Source organism: Scyliorhinus torazame, chromosome 4 (assembly GCF_047496885.1).
Source record: "Scyliorhinus torazame isolate Kashiwa2021f chromosome 4, sScyTor2.1, whole genome shotgun sequence".
NCBI classification, from domain to species: Eukaryota; Metazoa; Chordata; class Chondrichthyes; order Carcharhiniformes; family Scyliorhinidae; genus Scyliorhinus; species Scyliorhinus torazame.
The window spans coordinates 358202099-358227762 of record NC_092710.1 but is presented as its reverse complement, the minus strand read 5'-3'; the positions used below and the strand labels follow the sequence as shown (position 1 = coordinate 358227762).

The window sequence follows — 25664 nt, the reverse complement described above, 5'->3', positions numbered from 1 at the left end:
GAGAGTCAGTGTGTGTGGAACTGTATCCCAGTGAGAGTCAGTGTGTGAGGAACTGTACCCCAGTGAGAGTCAGTGTGTGTGTGGAACTGTATCCCAGTGAGAGTCAGTGTGTGTGGAACTGTATCCCAGTGAGAGTCAGTGTCTGAGGAACTGTATCCCAGTGAGAGTCAGTGTGTGTGGAACTGTACCTCAGTGAGAGTCAGTGTGTGTGGAACTGTACCCCAGTGAGAGTCAGTGTGTGTGGAACTGTATCCCAGTGAGAGTCAGTGTGTGTGGAACTGTACCTCAGTGAGAGTTAGTGTGTATGGAACTGTACCCCAGTGAGAGTCCGTGTGTGTGGAACTGTACCCCAGTGAGAGTCAGTGTGTGTGGAACTGTATCCCAGTGAGAGTCAGTGTGTGAGGAACTGTACCCCAGTGAGAGTCAGTGTGTGTGTGGAACTGTATCCCAGTGAGAGTCAGTGTGTGTGGAACTGTATCCCAGTGAGAGTCAGTGTCTGAGGAACTGTATCCCAGTGAGAGTCAGTGTGTGTGGAACTGTACCTCAGTGAGAGTCAGTGTGTGTGGAACTGTACCCCAGTGAGAGTCAGTGTGTGTGGAACTGTATCCCAGTGAGAGTCAGTGTGTGTGGAACTGTACCCCAGTGAGAGTCAGTGTGTGTGGAACTGTACCCCAGTGAGAGTCAGTGTGTGTGGAACTGTACCCCAGTGAGAGTCAGTGTGTGTGGAACTGTATCCCAGTGAGAGTCAGTGTGTGTGGAACTGTATCCCAGTGAGAGTCAGTGTGTGTGGAACTGTACCCCAGTGAGAGTCAGTGTGTGTGGAACTGTACCCCAGTGAGGGTCAGTGTGTGTGGAACTGTATCCCAGTGAGTGTCAGTGTGTGTGGAACTGTATCCCAGTGAGAGTCAGTGTGTGTGGAACTGTACCCCAGTGAGAATCAATGTGTGTGGAACTGTATCCCAGTGAGTCAGCGTGTGTGAGACTGTATCCCAGTGAGAGTCAGTGTGTGTGGAACTGTACCCCAGTGAGAGTCAGTGTGTGTGGAACTGTACCCCAGTGAGAATCAATGTATGTGGAACTGTATCCCAGTGAGAGTCAGTGTGTGTGGAACTGTATCCCAGTGAGAGTCAGTGTGTGTGGAACTGTACCTCAGTGAGAGTTAGTATGTGTGGGACTGTATCCCAGTGAGAGTCAGTGTGTGTGGAACTGTACCCCAGTGAGAGTCAGTGTGTGTGGAACTGTACCCCAGTGAGAGTCAGTGTGTGTGGAACTGTACCCCAGTGAGAATCAATGTATGTGGAACTGTATCCCAGTGAGAGTCAGTGTGTGTGGAACTGTATCCCAGTGAGAGTCAGTGTGTGTGGAACTGTACCTCAGTGAGAGTTAGTGTGTATGGAACTGTACCCCAGTGAGAGTCCGTGTGTTTGGAACTGTACCCCAGTGAGAGTCAGTGTGTGTGGAACTGTATCCCAGTGAGAGTCAGTGTGTGAGGAACTGTACCCCAGTGAGAGTCAGTGTGTGTGTGGAACTGTATCCCAGTGAGAGTCAGTGTGTGTGGAACTGTATCCCAGTGAGAGTCAGTGTCTGAGGAACTGTATCCCAGTGAGAGTCAGTGTGTGTGGAACTGTACCCCAGTGAGAGTCAGTGTGTGTGGAACTGTACCCCAGTGAGAGTCAGTGTGTGTGGAACTGTATCCCAGTGAGAGTCAGTGTGTGTGGAACTGTACCCCAGTGAGAGTCAGTGTGTGTGGAACTGTACCCCAGTGAGAGTCAGTGTGTGTGGAACTGTACCCCAGTGAGAGTCAGTGTGTGTGGAACTGTATCCCAGTGAGAGTCAGTGTGTGTGGAACTGTATCCCAGTGAGAGTCAGTGTGTGTGGAACTGTACCCCAGTGAGAGTCAGTGTGTGTGGAACTGTATCCCAGTGAGAGTCAGTGTGTGTGGAACTGTATCCCAGTGAGAGTCAGTGTGTGTGGAACTGTATCCCAGTGAGAGTCAGTGTGTGTGGAACTGTACCCCAGTGAGAGTCAGTGCGGGTGGAACTGTACCCCAGTGAGAGTCAGTGCGGGTGGAACTGTATCCCAGTGAGAGTCAGTGTGTGTGGTACTGTACCCCAGTGAGAGTCAGTGTGTGTGGAACTGTACCCCAGTGAGAGTCAGTGTGTGTGGAACTGTATCCCAGTGAGAGTCAGTGTGTGTGGAACTGTACCCCAGTGAGAGTCAGTGTGTGTGGAACTGTACCCCAGTGAGAGTCAGTGTGTGTGGAACTGTACCCCAGTGAGAGTCAGTGTGTGTGAAACTGTATCCCAGTGAGAGTCAGTGTGTGTGGAACTGTACCCCAGTGAGAGTCAGTGTGTGTGGAACTGTACCCCAGTGAGAGTCAGTGTGTGTGGAACTGTACCCCAGTGAGAGTCAGTGTGTGTGGAACTGTATCCCAGTGAGAGTCAGTGTGTGTGGAACTGTATCCCAGTGAGAGTCAGTGTGTGTGGAACTGTACCCCAGTGAGAGTCAGTGTGTGTGGAACTGTATCCCAGTGAGAGTCAGTGTGTGTGGAACTGTATCCCAGTGAGAGTCAGTGTGTGTGGAACTGTATCCCAGTGAGAGTCAGTGTGTGTGGAACTGTATCCCAGTGAGAGTCAGTGCGGGTGGAACTGTACCCCAGTGAGAGTCAGTGTGTGTGGAACTGTACCCCAGTGAGAGTCAGTGCGGGTGGAACTGTACCCCAGTGAGAGTCAGTGTGTGTGGAACTGTACCCCAGTGAGAGTCAGTGTGTGTGGAACTGTACCCCAGTGAGAGTCAGTGTGTGTGGAACTGTATCCCAGTGAGAGTCAGTGTGTGTGGAACTGTATCCCAGTGAGAGTCAGTGTGTGTGGAACTGTACCCCAGTGAGAGTCAGTGTGTGTGGAACTGTATCCCAGTGAGAGTCAGTGTGTGTGGAACTGTATCCCAGTGAGAGTCAGTGTGTGTGGAACTGTATCCCAGTGAGAGTCAGTGTGTGTGGAACTGTACCCCAGTGAGAGTCAGTGCGGGTGGAACTGTACCCCAGTGAGAGTCAGTGCGGGTGGAACTGTATCCCAGTGAGAGTCAGTGTGTGTGGTACTGTACCCCAGTGAGAGTCAGTGTGTGTGGAACTGTACCCCAGTGAGAGTCAGTGTGTGTGGAACTGTATCCCAGTGAGAGTCAGTGTGTGTGGAACTGTACCCCAGTGAGAGTCAGTGTGTGTGGAACTGTACCCCAGTGAGAGTCAGTGTGTGTGGAACTGTACCCCAGTGAGAGTCAGTGTGTGTGGAACTGTATCCCAGTGAGAGTCAGTGTGTGTGGAACTGTACCCCAGTGAGAGTCAGTGTGTGTGGAACTGTACCCCAGTGAGAGTCAGTGTGTGTGGAACTGTACCCCAGTGAGAGTCAGTGTGTGTGGAACTGTATCCCAGTGAGAGTCAGTGTGTGTGGAACTGTATCCCAGTGAGAGTCAGTGTGTGTGGAACTGTATCCCAGTGAGAGTCAGTGTGTGTGGAACTGTATCCCAGTGAGAGTCAGTGTGTGTGGAACTGTATCCCAGTGAGAGTCAGTGTGTGTGGAACTGTATCCCAGTGAGGGTCAGTGTGTGTGGAACTGTACCCCAGTGAGAGTCAGTGTGTGTGGAACTGTATCCCAGTGAGAGTCAGTGTGTGTGGAACTGTATCCCAGTGAGAGTCAGTGTGTGGGGAACTGTATCCCAGTGAGGGTCAGTGTGTGTGGAACTGTACCCCAGTGAGAGTCAGTGTGTGTGGAACTGTATCCCAGTGAGAGTCAGTGTGTGTGGAACTGTATCCCAGTGAGAGTCAGTGTGTGTGGAACTGTATCCCAGTGAGAGTCAGTGTGTGTGGAACTGTATCCCAGTGAGAGTCAGTGTGTGTGGAACTGTATCCCAGTGAGAGTCAGTGTGTGTGGGACTGTATCCCAGTGAGAGTCAGTGTGTGTGGGACTGTATCCCAGTGAGAGTCAGTGTGTGTGGAACTGTACCCCAGTGAGAGTCAGTGTGTGTGGAACTGTACCCCAGTGAGAGTCAGTGCGGGTGGAACTGTACCCCAGCGAGAGTCAGTGTGTGTGGAACTGTATCCCAGTGAGAGTCAGTGTGTGTGGAACTGTACCCCAGTGAGAGTCAGTGTGTGTGGAACTGTATCCCAGTGAGAGTCAGTGCGGGTGGAACTGTATCCCAGTGAGAGTCAGTGTGTGTGGAACTGTACCCCAGTGAGAGTCAGTGTGTGTGGAACTGTATGTCACACAAAGAGTTTCTACTCTGCGGCTCCTTCCTTGACCCTCTCCTGGTCCGCGGACCCATCCACCGACAGCACCCGTGGGGTATAACCTTCCTCCACCGTCTCCAAAACATGCATCGGAAACCTGACCTCGGTTGTGGTGTGAACTTTGAACCCGCAGGTTGACTATCGGGGAAGGAAGGAGCGACTGATCAGGATCCGAAATCCCTGGGGCCAGGTGGAGTGGACCGGAGCATGGAGTGACAGGTGAGTGTGGGGGCGGGACGGGATTGGGTGGGCCAGATCCTTTCGGGATAGAGAGAGGAGTGGATGGGAGGGAGTTCGCCGAATGGGGCGTGTGGGGTCCCTCGGGTTGTCTGGGAGCTTCCCCCCGGGAATCCTGAGTTGGACCTGGCCTGAATTGATCTCTTGTCTCGTTCCTCAGTGCACCGGAATGGAATCATATCGATGAGGATGAGCGGGATGGAATGGTGCAGATGGAAGATGGGGAATTCTGGTAAGGAAGCTGTGTTTCACCCGTCAGGAACGATTCTGAGGAAGGGGGAGGAATGTTAAATTCAATGACGGATTCGCAGAACGGGTACAGCACTGAGAGAGGATATTCTGTGCCCATACCGCCCCCCTGCACCCCCCCCCCCCACTCTGGAGCCCTCCAGTATTGTCCTTTTGGCTCAGCAATAGAAATGGCCGAGGAAACCCGTCGGGCGTATGTGTCAAACCCGCTACAAAGTCTAAAAGGGATGGAGCCCGCCGGGCCAGCCGGCATCGACCCAGGCACCGGACGCGAGAACGGCAAACCTGACCCTGGATACCCTGCACGGTCCTCCTGACGAAGATCCGGGGGGCTGGTGCTGAATTGGGAGGGCTGTCTCACGGAGAATCGCCGGGGCCGGGCGCGAATCGCACGTTGCCGCCCCGAGGCTGTTCCACCGATTCTCCGGAGAGCGGGCGTGCATCCATCCGGGGTTGGGGGGGGGGGGGGGGTGGATGTCCGACCCCCGGGGCGGCCTCCGCTGTGGCCTGGCCCGCGATCGGGGCCCACCGATCGGCGGGCCAGCCTCTCGGGCTGGGGGGGGGGGGGGGGGGGGGGCGGGGGGGCCCCTTTTGCTCCGCACCCGCCCCTGTGGCCACGCGCCACGTTGCGTGGGGGCCGGCGCGGAGAAGGGAGCCACCGCGCAAGCGCGGCAATCGCGCCGGTCGCACAGCGCCCGTCTGACGGCGGGATCGGAAGCCGGAGCGGCGCGGGTCGCTCCAGTCCCGTGCTGGCCCCCCTGCAGGGGTCAGAACCGCTGCTCATGAGGGCCAAGTTCACGCCGTCGGGAAACGCGGCAACGTTCACGACGGCGTCAACACTGAGCCTCGGGATCAGAGAATCCCGCCCTACAATCCCGGACCAGACCCCAACAGAGGCTCTTGGGAGTAACCCCGATATTTTATTTTAAATGTGTGGCTGTGACGAAAGAATGTCTCGCTCCAGGAGAGATTGCAGGAAAAACGAAGGCATCTCTGAGATCACCCAGCATGCTCTCTTCCTTCCAGACAAGGATGATGAGGGCTGCCAGCGGGCGATGGCTGCCTCGCTGCTCTGTCCAGCGGGCGATGGCTGCCTCGCTGCTCTGTCCAGCGGGCGATGGCTGCCTCGCTGCTCTGGCCAGCGGGCGATGGCTGCCTCGCTGCTCTGTCCAGCGGGCGATGGCTGCCTCGCTGCTCTGTCCAGTGGGCGATGGCTGCCTCGCTGCTCTGTCCAGTGGGCGATGGCTGCCTCGCTGCTCTGTCCAGTGGGCGATGGCTGCCTCTCTGCTCTGTCCAGCGGACGATGGCTGCCTCGCTGCTCTGTCCAGCGGACGATCGCTGCCTCGCTGCTCTGTCCAGTGGGCGATGGCTGCCTCGCTGCTCTGTCCAGTGGGCGATGGCTGCCTCTCTGCTCTGTCCAGCGGACGATGGCTGCCTCGCTGCTCTGTCCAGCGGACGATGGCTGCCTCGCTGCTCTGTCCAGTGGGCGATGGCTGCCTCGCTGCTCTGTCCAGTGGGCGATGGCTGCCTCGCTGCTCTGTCCAGTGGGCGATGGCTGCCTCGCTGCTCTGTCCAGCGGGCGATAGCTGCCTCGCTGCTCTGTCCAGCGGGCGATGACTGTCTCTCTGCTCTGTCCAGCGGGCGATGGCTGCCTCTCTGCTCTGTCCAGCGGGCGATGGCTGCCTCGCTGCTCTGTCCAGTGGGCGATGGCTGCCTCGCTGCTCTGTCCAGCGGGCGATGGCTGCCTCGCTGCTCTGTCCAGCGGGCGATGGCTGCCTCGCTGCTCTGTCCAGCGGGCGATGACTGCCTCGCTGCTCTGTCCAGTGGGCGATGGCTGCTCTGTCCAGCGGGCGATGGCTGCTCTGTCCAGTGGGCGATGACTGCCTCGCTGCTCTGTCCAGTGGGCGATCGCTGCCTCGCTGCTCTGTCCAGCGGGCGATCGCTGCCTCGCTGCTCTGTCCAGCGGGCGATGGCTGCCTCGCTGCTCTGTCCAGCGGGCGATGGCTGCCTCGCTGCTCTGTCCAGCGGGCGATGGCTGCCTCTCTGCTCTGTCCAGCGGGCGATGGCTGCCTCGCTGCTCTGTCCAGCGGGCGATAGCTGCCTCGCTGCTCTGTCCAGCGGGCGATCGCTGCCTCGCTGCTCTGTCCAGTGGGCGATGGCTGCTCTGTCCAGCGGGCGATCGCTGCCTCGCTGCTCTGTCCAGCGGGCGATAGCTGCCTCGCTGCTCTGTCCAGCGGGCGATCGCTGCCTCTCTGCTCTGTCCAGCGGGCGATGGCTGCCTCGCTGCTCTGTCCAGCGGGCGATAGCTGCCTCGCTGCTCTGTCCAGCGGGCGATAGCTGCCTCGCTGCTCTGTCCAGCGGGCGATCGCTGCCTCGCTGCTCTGTCCAGCGGGCGATGGCTGCCTCGCTGCTCTGTCCAGTGGGCGATGGCTGCCTCGCTGCTCTGTCCAGCGGGCGATGACTGCCTCGCTGCTCTGTCCAGTGGGCGATGGCTGCCTCGCTGCTCTGTCCAGCGGGCGATGACTGCCTCGCTGCTCTGTCCAGTGGGCGATGGCTGCTCTGTCCAGCGGGCGATGGCTGCCTCGCTGCTCTGTCCAGCGGGCGATCGCTGCCTCGCTGCTCTGTCCAGCGGGCGATCGCTGCCTCGCTGCTCTGTCCAGCGGGCGATGGCTGCCTCGCTGCTCTGTCCAGTGGGCGATGGCTGCCTCGCTGCTCTGTCCAGTGGGCGATAGCTGCCTCGCTGCTCTGTCCAGCGGGCGATGGCTGCCTCGCTGCTCTGTCCAGTGGGCGATGGCTGCCTCGCTGCTCTGTCCAGCGGGCGATGGCTGCCTCGCTGCTCTGTCCAGCGGGCGATGGCTGCCTCGCTGCTCTGTCCAGTGGGTGATGGCTGCCTCGCTGCTCTGTCCAGCGGGCGATAGCTGCCTCGCTGCTCTGTCCAGCGGGCGATGGCTGCCTCGCTGCTCTGTCCAGCGGGCGATAGCTGCCTCGCTGCTGTGTCCAGCGGGCGAGGGCTGCCTCGCTGCTCTGTCCAGCGGGCGATAGCTGCCTCGCTGCTCTGTCCAGCGGGCGATAGCTGCCTCGCTGCTCTGTCCAGCGGGCGAGGGCTGCCTCGCTGCTCTGTCCAGTGGGTGATGGCTGCCTCGCTGCTCTGTCCAGCGGGCGATAGCTGCCTCGCTGCTCTGTCCAGCGGACGATGGCTGCCTCGCTGCTCTGTCCAGTGGGCGATAGCGGCCTCGCTGCTCTGTCCAGTGGGCGATGACTGCCTCGCTGCTCTGTCCAGTGGGCGATAGCTGCCTCGCTGCTCTGTCCAGTGGGTGATGGCTGCCTCGCTGCTCTGTCCAGTGAGCGATGGCTGCCTCTCTGCTCTGTCCAGTGGGCGATGGCTGCCTCGCTGCTCTGTCCAGTGGGCGATAGCGGCCTCGCTGCTCTGTCCAGCGGGCGATAGCGGCCTCTCTGCTCTGTCCAGTGGGCGATGGCTGCCTCGCTGCTCTGTCCAGTGGGCGATAGCGGCCTCGCTGCTCTGTCCAGTGAGCGATGGCTGCCTCTCTGCTCTGTCCAGTGGGCGATCGCTGCCTCGCTGCTCTGTCCAGCGGGCGATGGCTGCCTCGCTGCTCTGTCCAGCGGGCGATGGCTGCCTCGCTGCTCTGTCCAGTGGGTGATGGCTGCCTCGCTGCTCTGTCCAGTGAGCGATGGCTGCCTCGCTGCTCTGTCCAGTGGGCGATGGCTGCCTCTCTGCTCTGTCCAGCGGGCGATGGCTGCCTCTCTGCTCTGTCCAGCGGGCGATAGCTGCCTCTCTGCTCTGTCCAGCGGGCGATAGCTGCCTCGCTGCTCTGTCCAGCGGGCGATGGCTGCCTCGCTGCTCTGTCCAGCGGGCGATGGCTGCCTCGCTGCTCTGTCCAGTGGGCGGTGGCTGCCTTGCTGCTCTGTCCAGCGGGCGGTGGCTGCCTCGCTGCTCTGTCCAGTGGGCGATGGCTGCCTCGCTGCTCTGTCCAGCGGGCGATAGCGGCCTCGCTGCTCTGTCCAGTGGGCGGTGACTGCCTCGCTGCTCTGTCCAGTGGGCGATGGCTGCCTCGCTGCTCTGTCCAGTGAGCGATTGCTGCCTCGCTGCTCTGTCCAGCGGGCGATGTCTGCCTCGCTGCTCTGTCCAGTGGGCGATGTCTGCCTCGCTGCTCTGTCCAGTGGGCGATGTCTGCCTCGCTGCTCTGTCCAGTGGGCGATGTCTGCTCTGTCCAGCGGGCGATGGCTGCCTCGCTGCTCTGTCCAGCGGGCGATGGCTGCTCTGTCCAGCGGGCGATGGCTGCCTCGCTGCTCTGTCCAGTGGGCGATGTCTGCCTCGCTGCTCTGTCCAGTGGGCGATGTCTGCCTCGCTGCTCTGTCCAGTGGGCGATGTCTGCCTCGCTGCTCTGTCCAGCGGGCGATAGCTGCCTCGCTGCTCTGTCCAGCGGGCGATGGCTGCCTCGCTGCTCTGTCCAGTGGGCGATGGCTGCCTCGCTGCTCTGTCCAGTGGGCGATGGCTGCCTCGCTGCTCTGTCCAGCGGGCGATGGCTGCCTCGCTGCTCTGTCCAGTGAGCGATAGCTGCCTCTCTGCTCTGTCCAGCGGGCGATGGCTGCCTCTCTGCTCTGTCCAGCGGGCGATGGCTGCCTCGCTGCTCTGTCCAGTGAGCGATAGCTGCCTCTCTGCTCTGTCCAGCGGGCGATGGCGGCTTCGCTGCTCTGTCCAGCGGGCGATGACTGTCTCTCTGCTCTGTCCAGCGGGCGATGGCTGCCTCGCTGCTCTGTCCAGCGGGCGATGGCTGCCTCACTGCTCTGTCCAGTGGGCGATGGCTGCCTCGCTGCTCTGTCCAGCGGGCGATGGCTGCCTCGCTGCTCTGTCCAGTGAGCGATTGCTGCCTCGCTGCTCTGTCCAGCGGGCGATGGCTGCCTCGCTGCTCTGTCCAGTGAGCGATTGCTGCCTCGCTGCTCTGTCCAGCGGGCGATGGCTGCCTCGCTGCTCTGTCCAGTGGGCGATGTCTGCCTCGCTGCTCTGTCCAGTGGGCGATGTCTGCCTCGCTGCTCTGTCCAGCGGGCGATGGCTGCTCTGTCCAGCGGGCGATGGCTGCTCTGTCCAGCGGGCGATGGCTGCCTCGCTGCTCTGTCCAGTGGGCGATGGCTGCCTCGCTGCTCTGTCCAGTGGGCGATGGCTGCCTCGCTGCTCTGTCCAGCGGGCGATGGCTGCCTCGCTGCTCTGTCCAGTGAGCGATAGCTGCCTCTCTGCTCTGTCCAGCGGGCGATGGCTGCCTCTCTGCTCTGTCCAGCGGGCGATGGCTGCCTCGCTGCTCTGTCCAGTGGGCGATGGCTGCCTCGCTGCTCTGTCCAGCGGGCGATGGCTGCCTCGCTGCTCTGTCCAGTGAGCGATTGCTGCCTCGCTGCTCTGTCCAGCGGGCGATGGCTGCCTCGCTGCTCTGTCCAGTGGGCGATGTCTGCCTCGCTGCTCTGTCCAGCGGGCGATGGCTGCTCTGTCCAGCGGGCGATGGCTGCTCTGTCCAGCGGGCGATGGCTGCCTCGCTGCTCTGTCCAGTGGGCGATGGCTGCCTCGCTGCTCTGTCCAGTGGGCGATGGCTGCCTCGCTGCTCTGTCCAGCGGGCGATGGCTGCCTCGCTGCTCTGTCCAGTGGGCGATGGCTGCCTCGCTGCTCTGTCCAGCGGGCGATGGCTGCCTCGCTGCTCTGTCCAGTGAGCGATAGCTGCCTCTCTGCTCTGTCCAGCGGGCGATGGCTGCCTCTCTGCTCTGTCCAGCGGGCGATGGCTGCCTCGCTGCTCTGTCCAGTGAGCGATAGCTGCCTCTCTGCTCTGTCCAGCGGGCGATGGCTGCCTCTCTGCTCTGTCCAGTGGGCGATCGCTGCCTCGCTGCTCTGTCCAGCGGGCGATGGCTGCTTCGCTGCTCTGTCCAGCGGGCGATGACTGTCTCTCTGCTCTGTCCAGCGGGCGATGGCTGCCTCGCTGCTCTGTCCAGCGGGCGATGGCTGCCTCACTGCTCTGTCCAGCGGGCGATGGCTGCCTCGCTGCTCTGTCCAGCGGGCGATGGCTGCCTCTCTGCTCTGTCCAGCGGGCGATGGCTGCCTCGCTGCTCTGTCCAGCGGGCGATGGCTGCCTCGCTGCTCTGTCCAGTGAGCGATAGCTGCCTCTCTGCTCTGTCCAGCGGGCGATGGCTGCCTCTCTGCTCTGTCCAGCGGGCGATGGCTGCCTCTCTGCTCTGTCCAGCGGGCGATGGCTGCTTCGCTGCTCTGTCCAGCGGGCGATGACTGTCTCTCTGCTCTGTCCAGCGGGCGATGGCTGCCTCGCTGCTCTGTCCAGCGGGCGATGGCTGCCTCACTGCTCTGTCCAGCGGGCGATGGCTGCCTCGCTGCTCTGTCCAGCGGGCGATGGCTGCCTCGCTGCTCTGTCCAGTGGGCGATGGCGGCTTCGCTGCTCTGTCCAGCGGGCGATGGCTGCCTCGCTGCTCTGTCCAGCGGGCGATAGCTGCCTCTCTGCTCTGTCCAGTGGGCGATGGCTGCCTCTCTGCTCTGTCCAGCGGGCGATGGCTGCCTCGCTGCTCTGTCCAGCGGGCGATGGCTGCCTCGCTGCTCTGTCCAGCGGGCGATGGCTGCCTCGCTGCTCTGTCCAGCGGGCGATCGCTGCCTCGCTGCTCTGTCCAGTGGGCGATGACTGCCTCGCTGCTCTGTCCAGTGGGCGATGGCTGCCTCGCTGCTCTGTCCAGCGGGCGATGGCTGCCTCGCTGCTCTGTCCAGCGGGCGATCGCTGCCTCGCTGCTCTGTCCAGTGGGCGATGACTGCCTCGCTGCTCTGTCCAGTGGGCGATGGCTGCCTCGCTGCTCTGTCCAGCGGGCGATGGCTGCCTCGCTGCTCTGTCCAGTGGGCGATCGCTGCCTCGCTGCTCTGTCCAGTGGGCGATGACTGCCTCGCTGCTCTGTCCAGTGGGCGATGGCTGCTCTGTCCAGCGGGCGATGGCTGCCTCGCTGCTCTGTCCAGCGGGCGATGGCTGCCTCGCTGCTCTGTCCAGCGGGCGATGGCTGCTCTGTCCAGCGGGCGATGGCTGCCTCGCTGCTCTGTCCAGCGGGCGATGGCTGCCTCGCTGCTCTGTCCAGCGGGCGATGGCTGCCTCACTGCTCTGTCCAGCGGGCGATGACTGCCTCGCTGCTCTGTCCAGCGGGCGATGGCTGCCTCGCTGCTCTGTCCAGCGGGCGATGACTGCCTCGCTGCTCTGTCCAGCGGGCGATAGCTGCCTCGCTGCTCTGTCCAGCGGGCGATGGCTGCCTCGCTGCTCTGTCCAGCGGGCGATAGCTGCCTCGCTGCTCTGTCCAGTGGGCGATGGCTGCCTCGCTGCTCTGTCCAGTGGGCGATGGCTGCCTCTCTGCTCTGTCCAGTGGGTGATGGCTGCCTCGCTGCTCTGTCCAGCGGGCGATGGCTGCCTCGCTGCTCTGTCCAGCGGGCGATGGCTGCCTCGCTGCTCTGTCCAGTGGCCGATGGCTGCTCTGTCCAGCGGGCGATGGCTGCCTCGCTGCTCTGTCCAGCGGGCGATAGCTGCCTCGCTGCTCTGTCCAGCGGGCGATAGCTGCCTCGCTGCTCTGTCCAGCGGGCGATGGCTGCCTCGCTGCTCTGTCCAGCGGGCGATGGCTGCCTCGCTGCTCTGTCCAGCGGGCGATAGCTGCCTCTCTGCTCTGTCCAGCGGGCGATAGCTGCCTCGCTGCTCTGTCCAGCGGGCGATAGCTGCCTCGCTGCTCTGTCCAGCGGGCGAGGGCTGCCTCGCTGCTCTGTCCAGCGGGCGATAGCTGCCTCGCTGCTCTGTCCAGCGGGCGATGGCTGCTCTGTCCAGCGGGCGATGGCTGCCTCGCTGCTCTGTCCAGTGGGCGATAGCTGCCTCGCTGCTCTGTCCAGCGGGCGATAGCTGCCTCGCTGCTCTGTCCAGTGGGCGATGGCTGCCTCGCTGCTCTGTCCAGCGGGCGATAGCTGCCTCGCTGCTCTGTCCAGTGGGCGATAGCTGCCTCGCTGCTCTGTCCAGCGGGCGATAGCTGCCTCGCTGCTCTGTCCAGTGGGCGATGGCTGCCTCGCTGCTCTGTCCAGCGGGCGATGGCTGCCTCGCTGCTCTGTCCAGTGGGCGATAGCTGCCTCGCTGCTCTGTCCAGCGGGCGATAGCTGCCTCGCTGCTCTGTCCAGTGGGCGATGGCTGCCTCGCTGCTCTGTCCAGCGGGCGATGGCTGCCTCGCTGCTCTGTCCAGTGGGCGATGGCTGCCTCGCTGCTCTGTCCAGCGGGCGATAGCTGCCTCGCTGCTCTGTCCAGCGGGCGATGGCTGCCTCGCTGCTCTGTCCAGCGGGCGATAGCTGCCTCGCTGCTCTGTCCAGCGGGCGATGGCTGCCTCGCTGCTCTGTCCAGCGGGCGATAGCTGCCTCGCTGCTCTGTCCAGCGGGCGATAGCTGCCTCGCTGCTCTGTCCAGTGGGCGATGGCTGCCTCGCTGCTCTGTCCAGCGGGCGATGGCTGCTTCGCTGCTCTGTCCAGCGGGCGATGGCTGCCTCGCTGCTCTGTCCAGCGGGCGATGGCTGCCTCGCTGCTCTGTCCAGTGGGCGATGGCTGCCTCGCTGCTCTGTCCAGCGGGCGATAGCTGCCTCGCTGCTCTGTCCAGCGGGCGATGGCGGCCTCGCTGCTCTGTCCAGTGGGTGATGGCTGCCTCGCTGCTCTGTCCAGTGGGCGATGGCTGCCTCGCTGCTCTGTCCAGTGGGTGATGGCTGCCTCGCTGCTCTGTCCAGCGGGCGAGGGCTGCCTCGCTGCTCTGTCCAGCGGGCGATAGCTGCCTCGCTGCTCTGTCCAGCGGGCGATAGCTGCCTCGCTGCTCTGTCCAGTGGGCGATGGCTGCTTCGCTGCTCTGTCCAGCGGCCGAGGGCTGCCTCGCTGCTCTGTCCAGTGGGTGATGGCTGCCTCGCTGCTCTGTCCAGCGGGCGATGGCTGCCTCGCTGCTCTGTCCAGCGGGCGATAGCTGCCTCGCTGCTCTGTCCAGCGGGCGATAGCTGCCTCTCTGCTCTGTCCAGCGGGCGATAGCTGCCTCGCTGCTCTGTCCAGCGGGCGATGGCTGCCTCGCTGCTCTGTCCAGCGGGCGATAGCTGCCTCGCTGCTCTGTCCAGCGGGCGATAGCTGCCTCGCTGCTCTGTCCAGCGGGCGATGGCTGCCTCGCTGCTCTGTCCAGCGGGCGATAGCTGCCTCTCTGCTCTGTCCAGTGGGCGATGGCTGCCTCGCTGCTCTGTCCAGCGGGCGATGGCTGCCTCGCTGCTCTGTCCAGCGGGCGATAGCTGCCTCGCTGCTCTGTCCAGCGGGCGATAGCTGCCTCTCTGCTCTGTCCAGCGGACGATGGCTGCCTCGCTGCTCTGTCCAGCGGGCGATAGCTGCCTCGCTGCTCTGTCCAGCGGGCGATCGCTGCCTCGCTGCTCTGTCCAGCGGGCGATGGCTGCCTCTCTGCTCTGTCCAGCGGACGATGGCTGCCTCACTGCTCTGTCCAGTGGGCGATGGCTGGCTCTCTGCTCTGTCCAGCGGACGATGGCTGCCTCACTGCTCTGTCCAGCGGGCGATGGCTGGCTCTCTGCTCTGTCCAACGGGCGATGGCTGCCTCGCTGCTCTGTCCAGTGGGCGATAGCGGCCTCGCTGCTCTGTCCAGTGGGCGATGACTGCCTCGCTGCTCTGTCCAGTGGGCGATGGCTGCCTCGCTGCTCTGTCCAGCGGGCGATGGCTGCCTCGCTGCTCTGTCCAGTGGGCGATGACTGCCTCGCTGCTCTGTCCAGCGGGCGATGACTGCCTCGCTGCTCTGTCCAGAGGGCGATGGCTGCCTCGCTGCTCTGTCCAGCGGGCGATGGCTGCCTCGCTGCTCTGTCCAGTGGGCGATGACTGCCTCGCTGCTCTGTCCAGCGGGCGATGGCTGCCTCGCTGCTCTGTCCAGCGGGCGATGGCTGCCTCGCTGCTCTGTCCAGTGGGCGATGGCTGCCTCGCTGCTCTGTCCAGTGGGCGATGGCTGCCTCGCTGCTCTGTCCAGCGGGCGATGGCTGCCTCGCTGCTCTGTCCAGTGAGCGATAGCTGCCTCTCTGCTCTGTCCAGCGGGCGATGGCTGCCTCTCTGCTCTGTCCAGCGGGCGATGGCTGCCTCGCTGCTCTGTCCAGTGAGCGATAGCTGCCTCTCTGCTCTGTCCAGCGGGCGATGGCGGCTTCGCTGCTCTGTCCAGCGGGCGATGGCTGCCTCGCTGCTCTGTCCAGCGGGCGATGACTGTCTCTCTGCTCTGTCCAGCGGGCGATGGCTGCCTCGCTGCTCTGTCCAGCGGGCGATGGCTGCCTCTCTGCTCTGTCCAGCGGGCGATCGCTGCCTCGCTGCTCTGTCCAGAGGGCGATGGCTGCCTCGCTGCTCTGTCCAGCGGGCGATGACTGTCTCTCTGCTCTGTCCAGTGGGTGATGGCTGCCTCTCTGCTCTGTCCAGCGGGCGATCGCTGCCTCGCTGCTCTGTCCAGTGGGCGATGGCTGCCTCGCTGCTCTGTCCAGCGGGCGATAGCTGCCTCGCTGCTCTGTCCAGTGGGCGATGGCTGCCTCGCTGCTCTGTCCAGCGGGCGATAGCTGCCTCGCTGCTCTGTCTAGCGGGCGATGACTGCCTCTCTGCTCTGTCCAGCGGGCGATGGCTGCCTCGCTGCTCTGTCCAGCGGGCGATAGCTGCCTCGCTGCTCTGTCCAGCGGGCGATGGCTGCCTCGCTGCTCTGTCCAGCGGGCGATGGCTGCCTCGCTGCTCTGTCCAGTGGGCGATGGCTGCCTCGCTGCTCTGTCCAGCGGGCGATGGCTGCCTCGCTGCTCTGTCCAGCGGGCGATGGCTGCTCTGTCCAGCGGGCGATAGCTGCCTCTCTGCTCTGTCCAGCGGGCGATGGCTGCCTCGCTGCTCTGTCCAGTGGGCGATGGCTGCCTCGCTGCTCTGTCCAGTGGGCGATGGCTGCCTCGCTGCTCTGTCCAGTGGGCGATCGCTGCCTCGCTGCTCTGTCCAGCGGGCGATCGCTGCCTCGCTGCTCTGTCCAGTGGGCGATCGCTGCCTCGCTGCTCTGTCCAGCGGGCGATGGCTGCCTCGCTGCTCTGTCCAGCGGGCGATGGCTGCTTCGCTGCTCTGTCCAGCGGGCGATGGCTGCCTCGCTGCTCTGTCCAGCGGGCGATGGCTGCCTCGCTGCTCTGTCCAGCGGGCGATGGCTGCCTCGCTGCTCTGTCCAGTGGGCGATGGCTGCCTCGCTGCTCTGTCCAGTGGGCGATGGCTGCCTCGCTGCTCTGTCCAGTGGGCGATGGCTGCCTCGCTGCTCTGTCCAGTGGGCGATGGCTGCCTCGCTGCTCTGTCCAGTGGGCGATGGCTGCCTCGCTGCTCTGTCCAGTGGGCGATGGCTGCCTCGCTGCTCTGTCCAGTGGGCGATGGCTGCCTCGCTGCTCTGTCCAGTGAGCGATAGCGGCCTCGCTGCTCTGTCCAGCGGGCGATCGCTGCTTCGCTGCTCTGTCCAGCGGGCGATGGCTGCTTCGCTGCTCTGTCCAGCGGGCGATGGCTGCCTCGCTGCTTGTCCAGTGGGCGATGGCTGCTTCGCTGCTCTGGCCAGCGGGCGATGGCTGCCTCGCTGCTCTGTCCAGCGGGCGATGGCTGCCTCGCTGCTCTGTCCAGTGGGCGATGGCTGCCTCGCTGCTCTGTCCAGTGGGCGATGGCTGCCTCACTGCTCTGTCCAGCGGGCGATGGCTGCCTCGCTGCTCTGTCCAGCGGGCGATGGCTGCCTCGCTGCTCTGTCCAGCGGGCGATGGCTGCCTCGCTGCTCTGTCCAGTGGGCGATGGCTGCCTCGCTGCTCTGTCCAGTGGGCGATGACTGCCTCGCTGCTCTGTCCAGTGGGCGATGGCTGCTTCGCTGCTCTGTCCAGCGGGCGATGGCTGCCTCGCTGCTCTGTCCAGCGGGCGATGGCTGCCTCGCTGCTCTGTCCAGTGGGCGATGGCTGCCTCTCTGCTCTGTCCAGCGGGCGATGGCTGCCTCGCTGCTCTGTCCAGCGGGCGATGGCTGCCTCGCTGCTCTGTCCAGTGGGCGATGGCTGCCTCTCTGCTCTGTCCAGCGGGCGATGGCGGCCTCGCTGCTCTGTCCAGCGGGCGATGGCTGCCTCGCTGCTCTGTCCAGTGGGCGATGGCTGCTTCGCTGCTCTGTCCAGCGGGCGATGGCTGCCTCTCTGCTCTGTCCAGCGGGCGATGGCTGCTTCGCTGCTCTGTCCAGCGGGCGATGGCTGCCTCGCTGCTCTGTCCAGCGGGCGATGGCTGCCTCTCTGCTCTGTCCAGCGGGCGATGGCTGCCTCGCTGCTTGTCCAGTGGGCGATGGCTGCTTCGCTGCTCTGTCCAGCGGGCGATGGCTGCCTCTCTGCTCTGTCCAGCGGGCGATGGCTGCCTCGCTGCTCTGTCCAGCGGGCGGTGGCTGCCTCGCTGCTCTGTCCAGCGGGCGATGGCTGCTTCGCTGCTCTGTCTAGCGGGCGATGACTGCCTCGCTGCTCTGTCCAGTGGGTGATGGCTGCCTCGCTGCTCTGTCCAGCGGGCGATGGCTGCCTCTCTGCTCTGTCCAGCGGGCGATGGCTGCCTCGCTGCTCTGTCCAGCGGGCGATGGCTGCCTCGCTTCTTGTCCAGCGGGCGATGGCTGCCTCTCTGCTCTGTCCAGCGGGCGATGGCTGCCTCGCTGCTCTGTCCAGCGGGCGATGGCTGCTTCGCTGCTCTGTCCAACGGGCAATCGCTGCCTCGCTGCTCTGTCCAGCGGGCGATAGCTGCCTCGCTGCTCTGTCCAGCGGGCGATAGCTGCCTCGCTGCTCTGTCCAGCGGGCGATAGCTGCCTCGCTGCTCTGTCCAGCGGACGATGGCTGCCTCGCTGCTCTGTCTAGCGGACGATGGCTGCCTCGCTGCTCTGTCCAGCGGGCGATGGCTGCTTCGCTGCTCTGGCCAGCGGGCGATGGCTGCCTCGCTGCTCTGTCCAGCGGGCGATGGCTGCTTCGCTGCTCTGGCCAGCGGGCGATGGCTGCCTCGCTGCTCTGTCCAGCGGGCGATAGCTGCCTCGCTGCTCTGTCCAGCGGGCGATAGCTGCCTCGCTGCTCTGTCCAGCGGGCGATCGCTGCCTCGCTGCTCTGTCCAGTGGGCGATGGCTGCCTCGCTGCTCTGTCCAGTGGGCGATGGCTGCCTCGCTGCTCTGTCCAGCGGGCGATAGCTGCCTCGCTGCTCTGTCCAGCGGGCGATAGCTGCCTCGCTGCTCTGTCCAGCGGGCGATAGCTGCCTCGCTGCTCTGTCCAGCGGGCAGTGGCTGCCTCGCTGCTCTGTCCAGCGGGCGATCGCTCACTCTCCGTCTTTGAAATGAAAAATGAAATGAAAATCGCTTATTGTCACAAGTAGCCTTCAATGAAGTTACTGTGAAAAGCCCCTAGTCTCCACATTCCGGCGCCTGTTCGGGGAGGCTGGTACGGGAATTGAACCGTGCTGCTGGTCTGCCTTGGTCTGCTTTAAAAGCCAGCGATTTAGCCCAGTGTGCTAAACCATCACCCTTTGATGAGAGACTCTCTGTTTTGGCTCTCAGTGGGGTGAGACATAAGAACATAAGAACTAGGAGCAGGAGTCGGCCATCTGGCCCCTCGAGCCTGCTCCACCATTCAATGAGATCATGGCTGATCTTTTGTGGACTCAGCTCCACTTTCCGGCCCGAACACCATAACCCTTAATCCCTTTATTCTTCAAAAAACTATCTATCTTTATCTTAAAAACATTTAATGAAGGAGCCTCTACTGCTTCGCTGGGCAAGGAATTCCATAGATTCACAACCCTTTGGGTGAAGAAGTTCCTCCTGAACTCAGTCCTAAATCTACTTCCCCTTATTTTGAGGCTATGCCCCCTAGTTCTGCTTTCACCCGCCAGTGGAAACAACCTGCCCGCATCTATCCTATCTATTCCCTTCATAATTTTATATGTTTCTATAAGATCCCCCCTCATCCTTCGAAATTCCAACGAGTACAGTCCCAGTCTACCCAACCTCTCCACGTAATCCAACCCCTTCAGCTCTGGGATTAACCTCGTGAATCTCCTCTGCACACCCTCCAGTGCCAGTACGTCCCCACTCTTTGCTTTCTATTAATTAACCAATCTTCTATCCATGCTCCTACTTTCCCCTTAATGCCATGCATCTTTATCTTATGCAGCAACCTTTTGTGTGGCACCTTGTCAAAAGCTTTCTGCAAATCCAGATATACCACATCCATTGGCTCCCCGTTATCTACCGCACTGTTAATGTCCTCAAAAAATTCCACTAAATTAGTTAGGCACGACCTGCCCTTTATGAACCCATGCTGCGTCTGTCCAATGGGACAATTTCCATCCAGATGCCTCGCTATTTCTTCCTTGATGATAGATTCCAGCATCTTCCCTACTACCGAAGTTAAGCTCACTGGCCTATAATTACCCGCTTTCTGCCTACCTCCTTTTTTAAACAGTGGTGTCACGTTTGCTAATTTCCAATCCGCCGGGACCACCCCAGAGTCTCGTGAATTTTGGTAAATTATCACTAGTGCACTTGCAATTTCCCTAGCCATCTCTTTTAGCACTCTGGGATGCATTCCATCAGGGCCAGGAGACTTGTCTACCTTTAGCCCCATTAGCTTGCCCATCACTACCTCCTTAGGTCCCTGGGTACTCGGTCTGTAGCTGGTATTGATTGTGAAGAAGCTATATACAGTGTGGTTGTGAGCAAGTTGTGAGTCTCCTGTGCTCTCTGCCCACCATTAGCCGATGGCCTGATTCTGCTCCTATGTCTTCTGATCTTTTCTGTTCTTTAGCTGCACCTCGGCCTGCAGTTACCTGTAGGATTGTTTCCCTCACTTCAGTTACCTGTAGGATTGTTTCCCTCACTTCAGTTACCTGTAGGATTGTTTCCCTCACTTGCCCCTCCTGTGGTGACACTCCGATAGCATTCAGCTGAGGTACCATTTGGCTTTTTGGATATAAACCGCTGATTGTCACCCAAACATTATACTTTTATTGGGGTGTATCCATAATACACCATCCTCACACTCGCCTGGGTCAGGTGGAGCAAACCACTGGTATCCCAGGTATAAAGGATTCATGTTCCTCTCGGGATGTCCCGATGATGAGTGTGGCGAGGTAGGTTCCAGGTTGCATTTTTGTTGTCTGTCGTTATCCTGAGGAGGTGAAGCATAATTTCTGTGGTTAGCCTTGACTATTATTTGATTTGTCTACATTTAAACTACTCTTGACCCCCTCCTATTGTTTGAGTCCACGAGGCTTGGAGTGGTCGGAAACAACCTTATTTTAACTAGCCGGCAAATTATGATAATCTTTATTAGTGTCACGGTGGGGCTGTTTAGCACAGGGCTAAATCGCGGGCTATGAAAGCAGACCAAGGCAGGCCAGCAGCACGGTTCAATTCCAATAACAGCCTCCCTGAACAGGCGCCGGAATGTGGCGACTAGGGGCTTTTCACAGTAACTTCATTGAAGCCTACTTGTGACAATAAACGATTTTCATTTCATTTCAGTAGGCTCACACTAACACTGCAATGAAGTTACTGTGTAAATCCCCTAGTCGCCACATTCCGGCGCCTGTTCGGGTCACAGAGGGAGAATTCAGAATGTCCAATTCATCAACAGCACGTCTTTCGGGACTTGTGGGAGGAAACCGGAGCACCCGGAGGAAACCCACGCAGACACGGGGAGAACGTGCAGACTCCACACAGACAGTGACCCAAGCCGGGAATCAAACCTGGGACCCTGGCGCTGTGAAGCAACAGTGCTAACCACTGTGCCAGCATGCGGCCTGTTTTATATATATTTTTGTCAGGGCAGCAATTATAATTAAGCTGCCCAGCAAAACCAGGGCGGCCGGTTTTATTTTAGCAGCAGTCACACTTGGCCTGGGATGTAAATAGCAGGTGGAGTCGGTCCAGTATGACCGGCAGAAAATAAAAAGTGGCATTGAAGCGGCAGGAATGAACTGCTGTGAGGGCCGTTAACAGGTATGAGTTTCTTTTTGGAGCATTGGCAGAACAGGTGGGTGATGCCATGGACATTTACACTGGGCGCTGTGGGGAATGTTGTGGAAAAGACTTTGTGCTGTGGACAATGCAAGGGAGGGCAATAAAAGGGAATAAACCGAGGGGAGATGTGGAGACAGTGGTCAGCGGAGTGAGTGAGCCAAGCTTTGAAAAAGTGCCGGTGACCATGAGGAATTTAAAATTTAGCAGGACCGCCTCTGTGACTGTAAAATGTGGCCACATGTCGCTAGAAGCGGTGGGCTCCATCAAAAACTCTCACACCGTGCATTTGTTTGTAACTAAGCTGAACCTCATCATCTGGAGCACCTCACATCTCAGCACTCTGTGTGTTGTGTTCTCTGGGATAACACAAGCTGCAACTGGATGCAGCTTTAACCAAAAGATACTCCAGACCTTGAAGTTAGTTCAATGTGATTTATTGAACCGGTAGCACAGTTAGCATAGTTCTCTGTGAGTTCGACTCTCTGCTAATCTAAGTGTGGTTACTCTGTCTGACTGAACCAGACTAGCTCTTAGCCATGTGCTGGAGGTGTGATACTGTACACACACCCTGACTCACTCTGTAGATGTTCATCAGTGGAAAGAGGTGGAGTGTGAGTGCCTCGTGCCTTTTATAGTGAGATACCACCCCTGAGTGTCCTGCCTGCTCATTGGTCATGTCCTGTTCTCTGTGTTCATTAGCTGCCTGTCTGTGCCTGTCTGGATATCATTATCTGCATGTCTGCATATCATGACGGGCAGCACGGTAGCACAGTGGATCGCACTGTGGCTTCACAGCGCCAGGGTCCCAGGTTCGATTCCCCGCTGGGTCACTGTCTGTGCGGAGTCTGCACGTTCTCCCCGTGTGTGCGTGGGTTTCCTCCGGGTGCTCCGGTTTCCTCCCACAGTCCAAAGACGTGCAGGTTAGGTGGATTGGCCGTGATAAATTGCCCTTAGTGCGCAAAAGGTTTAGGAGGGGTTATTGGGTTACGGGGATAGGGTGGAAGTGAGGGCTTAGGTGGGTCGGTGCAGACTCGATGGGCTGAATGGCCTGCTTCTGCACTGTGTATTGTATGACACACTCCACCTAACATTCTGTAAAACACCAACAGAGACTCATCCCCGGAATCAGTTGTCTCACTAGGCCCCGTCCTTATCTTGTCAGCGGGTTTCCAGACACCCGCCTTGAGTTTGCTGTGCCACACAGTGGGGTTTGTGACGGTATCCATGAGCTCTCTGCCCTCGATCCGAATCTGTCTCTGGGTCCGATCCCTTACCCAGGAAGAGGATGCGCTGTCGGATGTGACCATTAAAGTGGCCGGGTGTCGTTTACTCCAATCCGGGCGGCGAAGTGTGGCACGAGGTTTTGTGCTTAAACAAAGGATATTGGTGCCCCTCTGGTTCAGATGCAACCCGTCCTGCTTGTACAGGTCCCACCTTCCCCAGAATGCGCTCCAATTATCCAAATACCTGAAGCCCTCCCTCCTACACCATTCCTGCAGCCACGTGTTCAACTGCACTCTCTCCCTATTCCTAGCCTCGCTATCACGTGGCACCGGCAACAAACCAGAGATGACAACTCTGTCTGTCCTGGCTTTCAACTTCCAGCCTAACTCCCTAAACTTGTTTATTACCGCCACACCCCTTTTCCTACCTACGTCGTTGGTACCAATGTGCACCACGACTTCTGGCTGCTCCCCCTCCCCCTTAAGGATCCTGAAGACACGATCCGAGACATCCCTGGCCCTGGCACCCGGGAGGCAACATACCTTCCCGGAGTCTCGCTCGCGACCACAGAATCTCCTATCTATTCCCCTAACCATTGAATCTCCTACAACTATTGCTTTTCTATTCTCCCCCCTTCGCTTCTGAGCCCCAGAGCCAGACTCAGTGCCAGAGACCTGGCCGCTAGGGCCTTCCCCCGGTAGGTCATCCCCCCCAACAGCATCCAAAACAGTATACTTGTTTTGAAGGGGAACGGCCACGAGGGATCCCTGCACTGTCGGCCTGTTTGTTTTTTTCCCCCTGACGGTAACCCAGCTATTCTTGTCCTGTACCTTGAGTGTGGTTACCTCCCTGTAACTCTTCTCAATCACCCCCTCTGCCTCCCGGATGATCCGAAGTTCATCCAGCTTCAGCTCCAGTTCCCTAACACGGTCTTTGAGGAGCTGAAGTTGTGTGCACTTCCCGCAGGTATAGTCAGCGGGGACACCGGTGGTATCCCTCACCACCCACATCCTACAGGAGGAGCATGCAACTGGCCTAGCCTCCATCCCCTCTTACCTGACAGAATATAGCTGCCCTGTGGACTAACTAGATATTCGCCCTCCGACTCTGCTCCCAGTCAGCTACACTTTCTGTAAACTCCTGGCTCTCTTCTCACTCTTTGCGGAAATGTCGGAAACAAAATGAAAAGAGCACCTTACTCCCTCCTCACCTAACTCCCTCGGTCACCAAACTCTCACTATCGCACTCAAATGCACCAAATTCAGCACTCCCTCGGTCACCAAACTCTCACTATCGCACTCAAATGCACCAAATTCAGCACTCAGTGCAAACAAAGTCTGCACTGTAGGGGATCACTTTTATACTGTGAATCTAGCCTCTGAAAACTGGCCAAATCCAATTAACTAATTAACAAGCTCCAGCTGCAAGTGCCGACAAGTAGAAGCCTGTTTAAAGCTTATTGAAAATTCACCTTCTTCTAATCCAAACAGCAACTTTTAAGTTAATTAACTAAATAAAAGAAAGACTAAACTTTAGATTAAAATGAAGCCTTATACTCCCTCGGTCACCAAACTCTCACTATCGCACTCAAATGCACCAAATTCAGCACTCAGTGCTGTGTTGGACCTAATGGGGGATGCCTCCCTATTTGGTGAAGGTATCATTATCACCAGGGCATATTAAATCCGTTCCTGTAGGGTGGAAGTGGGCCAAAGTAATCCACCTGGAGATTTGTCGAGGGGCCTTCTCCTGGTTGTGTGTGCCTTAGCTGTCCTTTCCTGGTGTATCTGTCAGGGTTATTTGGGGCACAGGTTAGGCCGTTTTTTTATGTAATGCATGACATCGTCGCTTAGTTCCGGCCACCAACATAATCAGCCTTTAATCAGTTGTGTCTAAGCCCTGATGGTCCAGTCCGCTGTGGGGATGAGCTGGTTTCGATCTTGGGTGGGGCTACATTTGTGCCTGTCTTTAGAATGAACCTGGCATGAATTTGAACATTTGTCCTTCCATTTGTCGTCTGGGGCTGGGTAGAACCCATCTAAAATTTGTTTGAGGGATTGGGCCTGGACCAGATCAGCTACATTGGTTTGGGATACGGTCACCACCTTTACTTCTCCCCTACCGGTGGTTGTCAAAGTGTCTGGGATGGGCGCCAGCCTTGGCGAATGCAGTTACCAGATGGGGAGGTCCTGTGGAGGCTCTTACCTTTAATGATCCCAAACATGCGCCGATCAGTGACCTGTAGGATATATTTTAATAAGGGAGCTGATGATAGGCGCTTTCCTGCAGAGACGATACCTCGGGCTTCCCGTTGTGGGAGGAACTCGGTTAGGCTGTTGCACACGTAGGTGCTGTCGGAATGTATGTTGGTGGGGTGGGAATGAATCCAGGTGAATGACCACATGTTGGCTTTGTGAGGGGCAGGTCATGCCTCACGAGCCTCATTGAATTCTTTGAGGATGTGACGAGACACATTGATGAAGGTCGGGCAGTGGATGTGGTGTATATGGATTTCAGTAAGGCATTTGATAAGGTGCCCCATGGTAGGCTCATTCAGAAAGTCAGGGAGTATGGGATACAGGGAAATTTGGTGTTGAGGGCTGTCGCAGGTTACAACAGGGCATTGACAGGATGCAGAGCTGGGCTGAGAAGTGGCAGATGGAGTTCAACCGAGATAAATGTGAAGTGATTCATTTTGGAAGGTCGAATTTGAATGCTGAATACAGGGTTAAAGGCAGGATTCTTGGAAGTGTGGAGGAACAGGGGGATCTTGGGGTCCACGTACATAGATCCCTCAAAGTTGCCACCCAGGTTGATAGGGTTGTTGAGCAGGTGTTGTTCGCTTCATTAACAGGGGGATTGAGTTTAAGAGCCGTGAGGACAAACGACTGAGGGTCGAATTGGTTTTAAATCAATAGTCCTTATTCACCAACACACAATGTTAGCATCAATCAATTATACTTATCAGTTTAAGTGTAATAGAACAATAAAGTGTGATACCAAATCTTAACTTAACTTTGAGTGACAAACAGGTACCCAAACAGCCTTTATCCGTGAGCTGGTTTCAGTCGTCCTCGATGTTCTATCCTCGGTCTGGTCTGATCCTCTGACTCTGGTCATCCTCCGACTGGAGGTGTGATGGTCCTCCCCGTGGTCTGATGGTCCTCCTCGTGGTGTGATGGTGCTCCTCGTGGTGAGATGGTCCTCCTCGTGGTGTGATGGTCCTCCCCGTGGTGTGATGGTCCTCCTCGTGGTGTGATGGTCCTCCTCATGGTGAGATGGTCCTCCTCGTGGTGTGATGGTCCTCCTCGTGGTGAGATGGTCCTCCTCGTGGTGAGATGGTCCTCCTCGTGGTGTGATGGTCCTCCTCGTGGTGAGATGGTCCTCCTCGTGGTGAGATGGTCCTCCTCGTGGTGTGATGGTCCTCCTCGTGGTGAGATGGTCCTCCTCGTGGTGTGATGGTCCTCCCCGTGGTGTGATGGTCATTCCCGTGGTGTGATGGTCTTCCTCGTGGTGAGATGGTCTTCCTCGTGGTGTGATGGTCCTCCTCGTGGTGAGATGGTCCTCCTCGTGGTGTGATGGACCTCCCCGTGGTGTGAT

The 25664-nt window shown here is 59.5% G+C and overlaps 1 protein-coding gene across 1 annotated transcript in view; it reads left to right on the top strand.

Moving 5' to 3' along the window:
* Positions 1–25664, top strand: part of LOC140411518 (calpain-1 catalytic subunit-like) — a 250389-nt gene that overhangs the window by 208244 nt on the left and 16481 nt on the right. Inside the window, exons 8-9 of the mRNA XM_072500605.1 lie at positions 4416–4501; positions 4680–4751. Of these exons, the coding sequence (XP_072356706.1) occupies positions 4416–4501; positions 4680–4751 (158 nt within the window). The remainder of the gene's footprint in view (positions 1–4415; positions 4502–4679; positions 4752–25664) is intronic.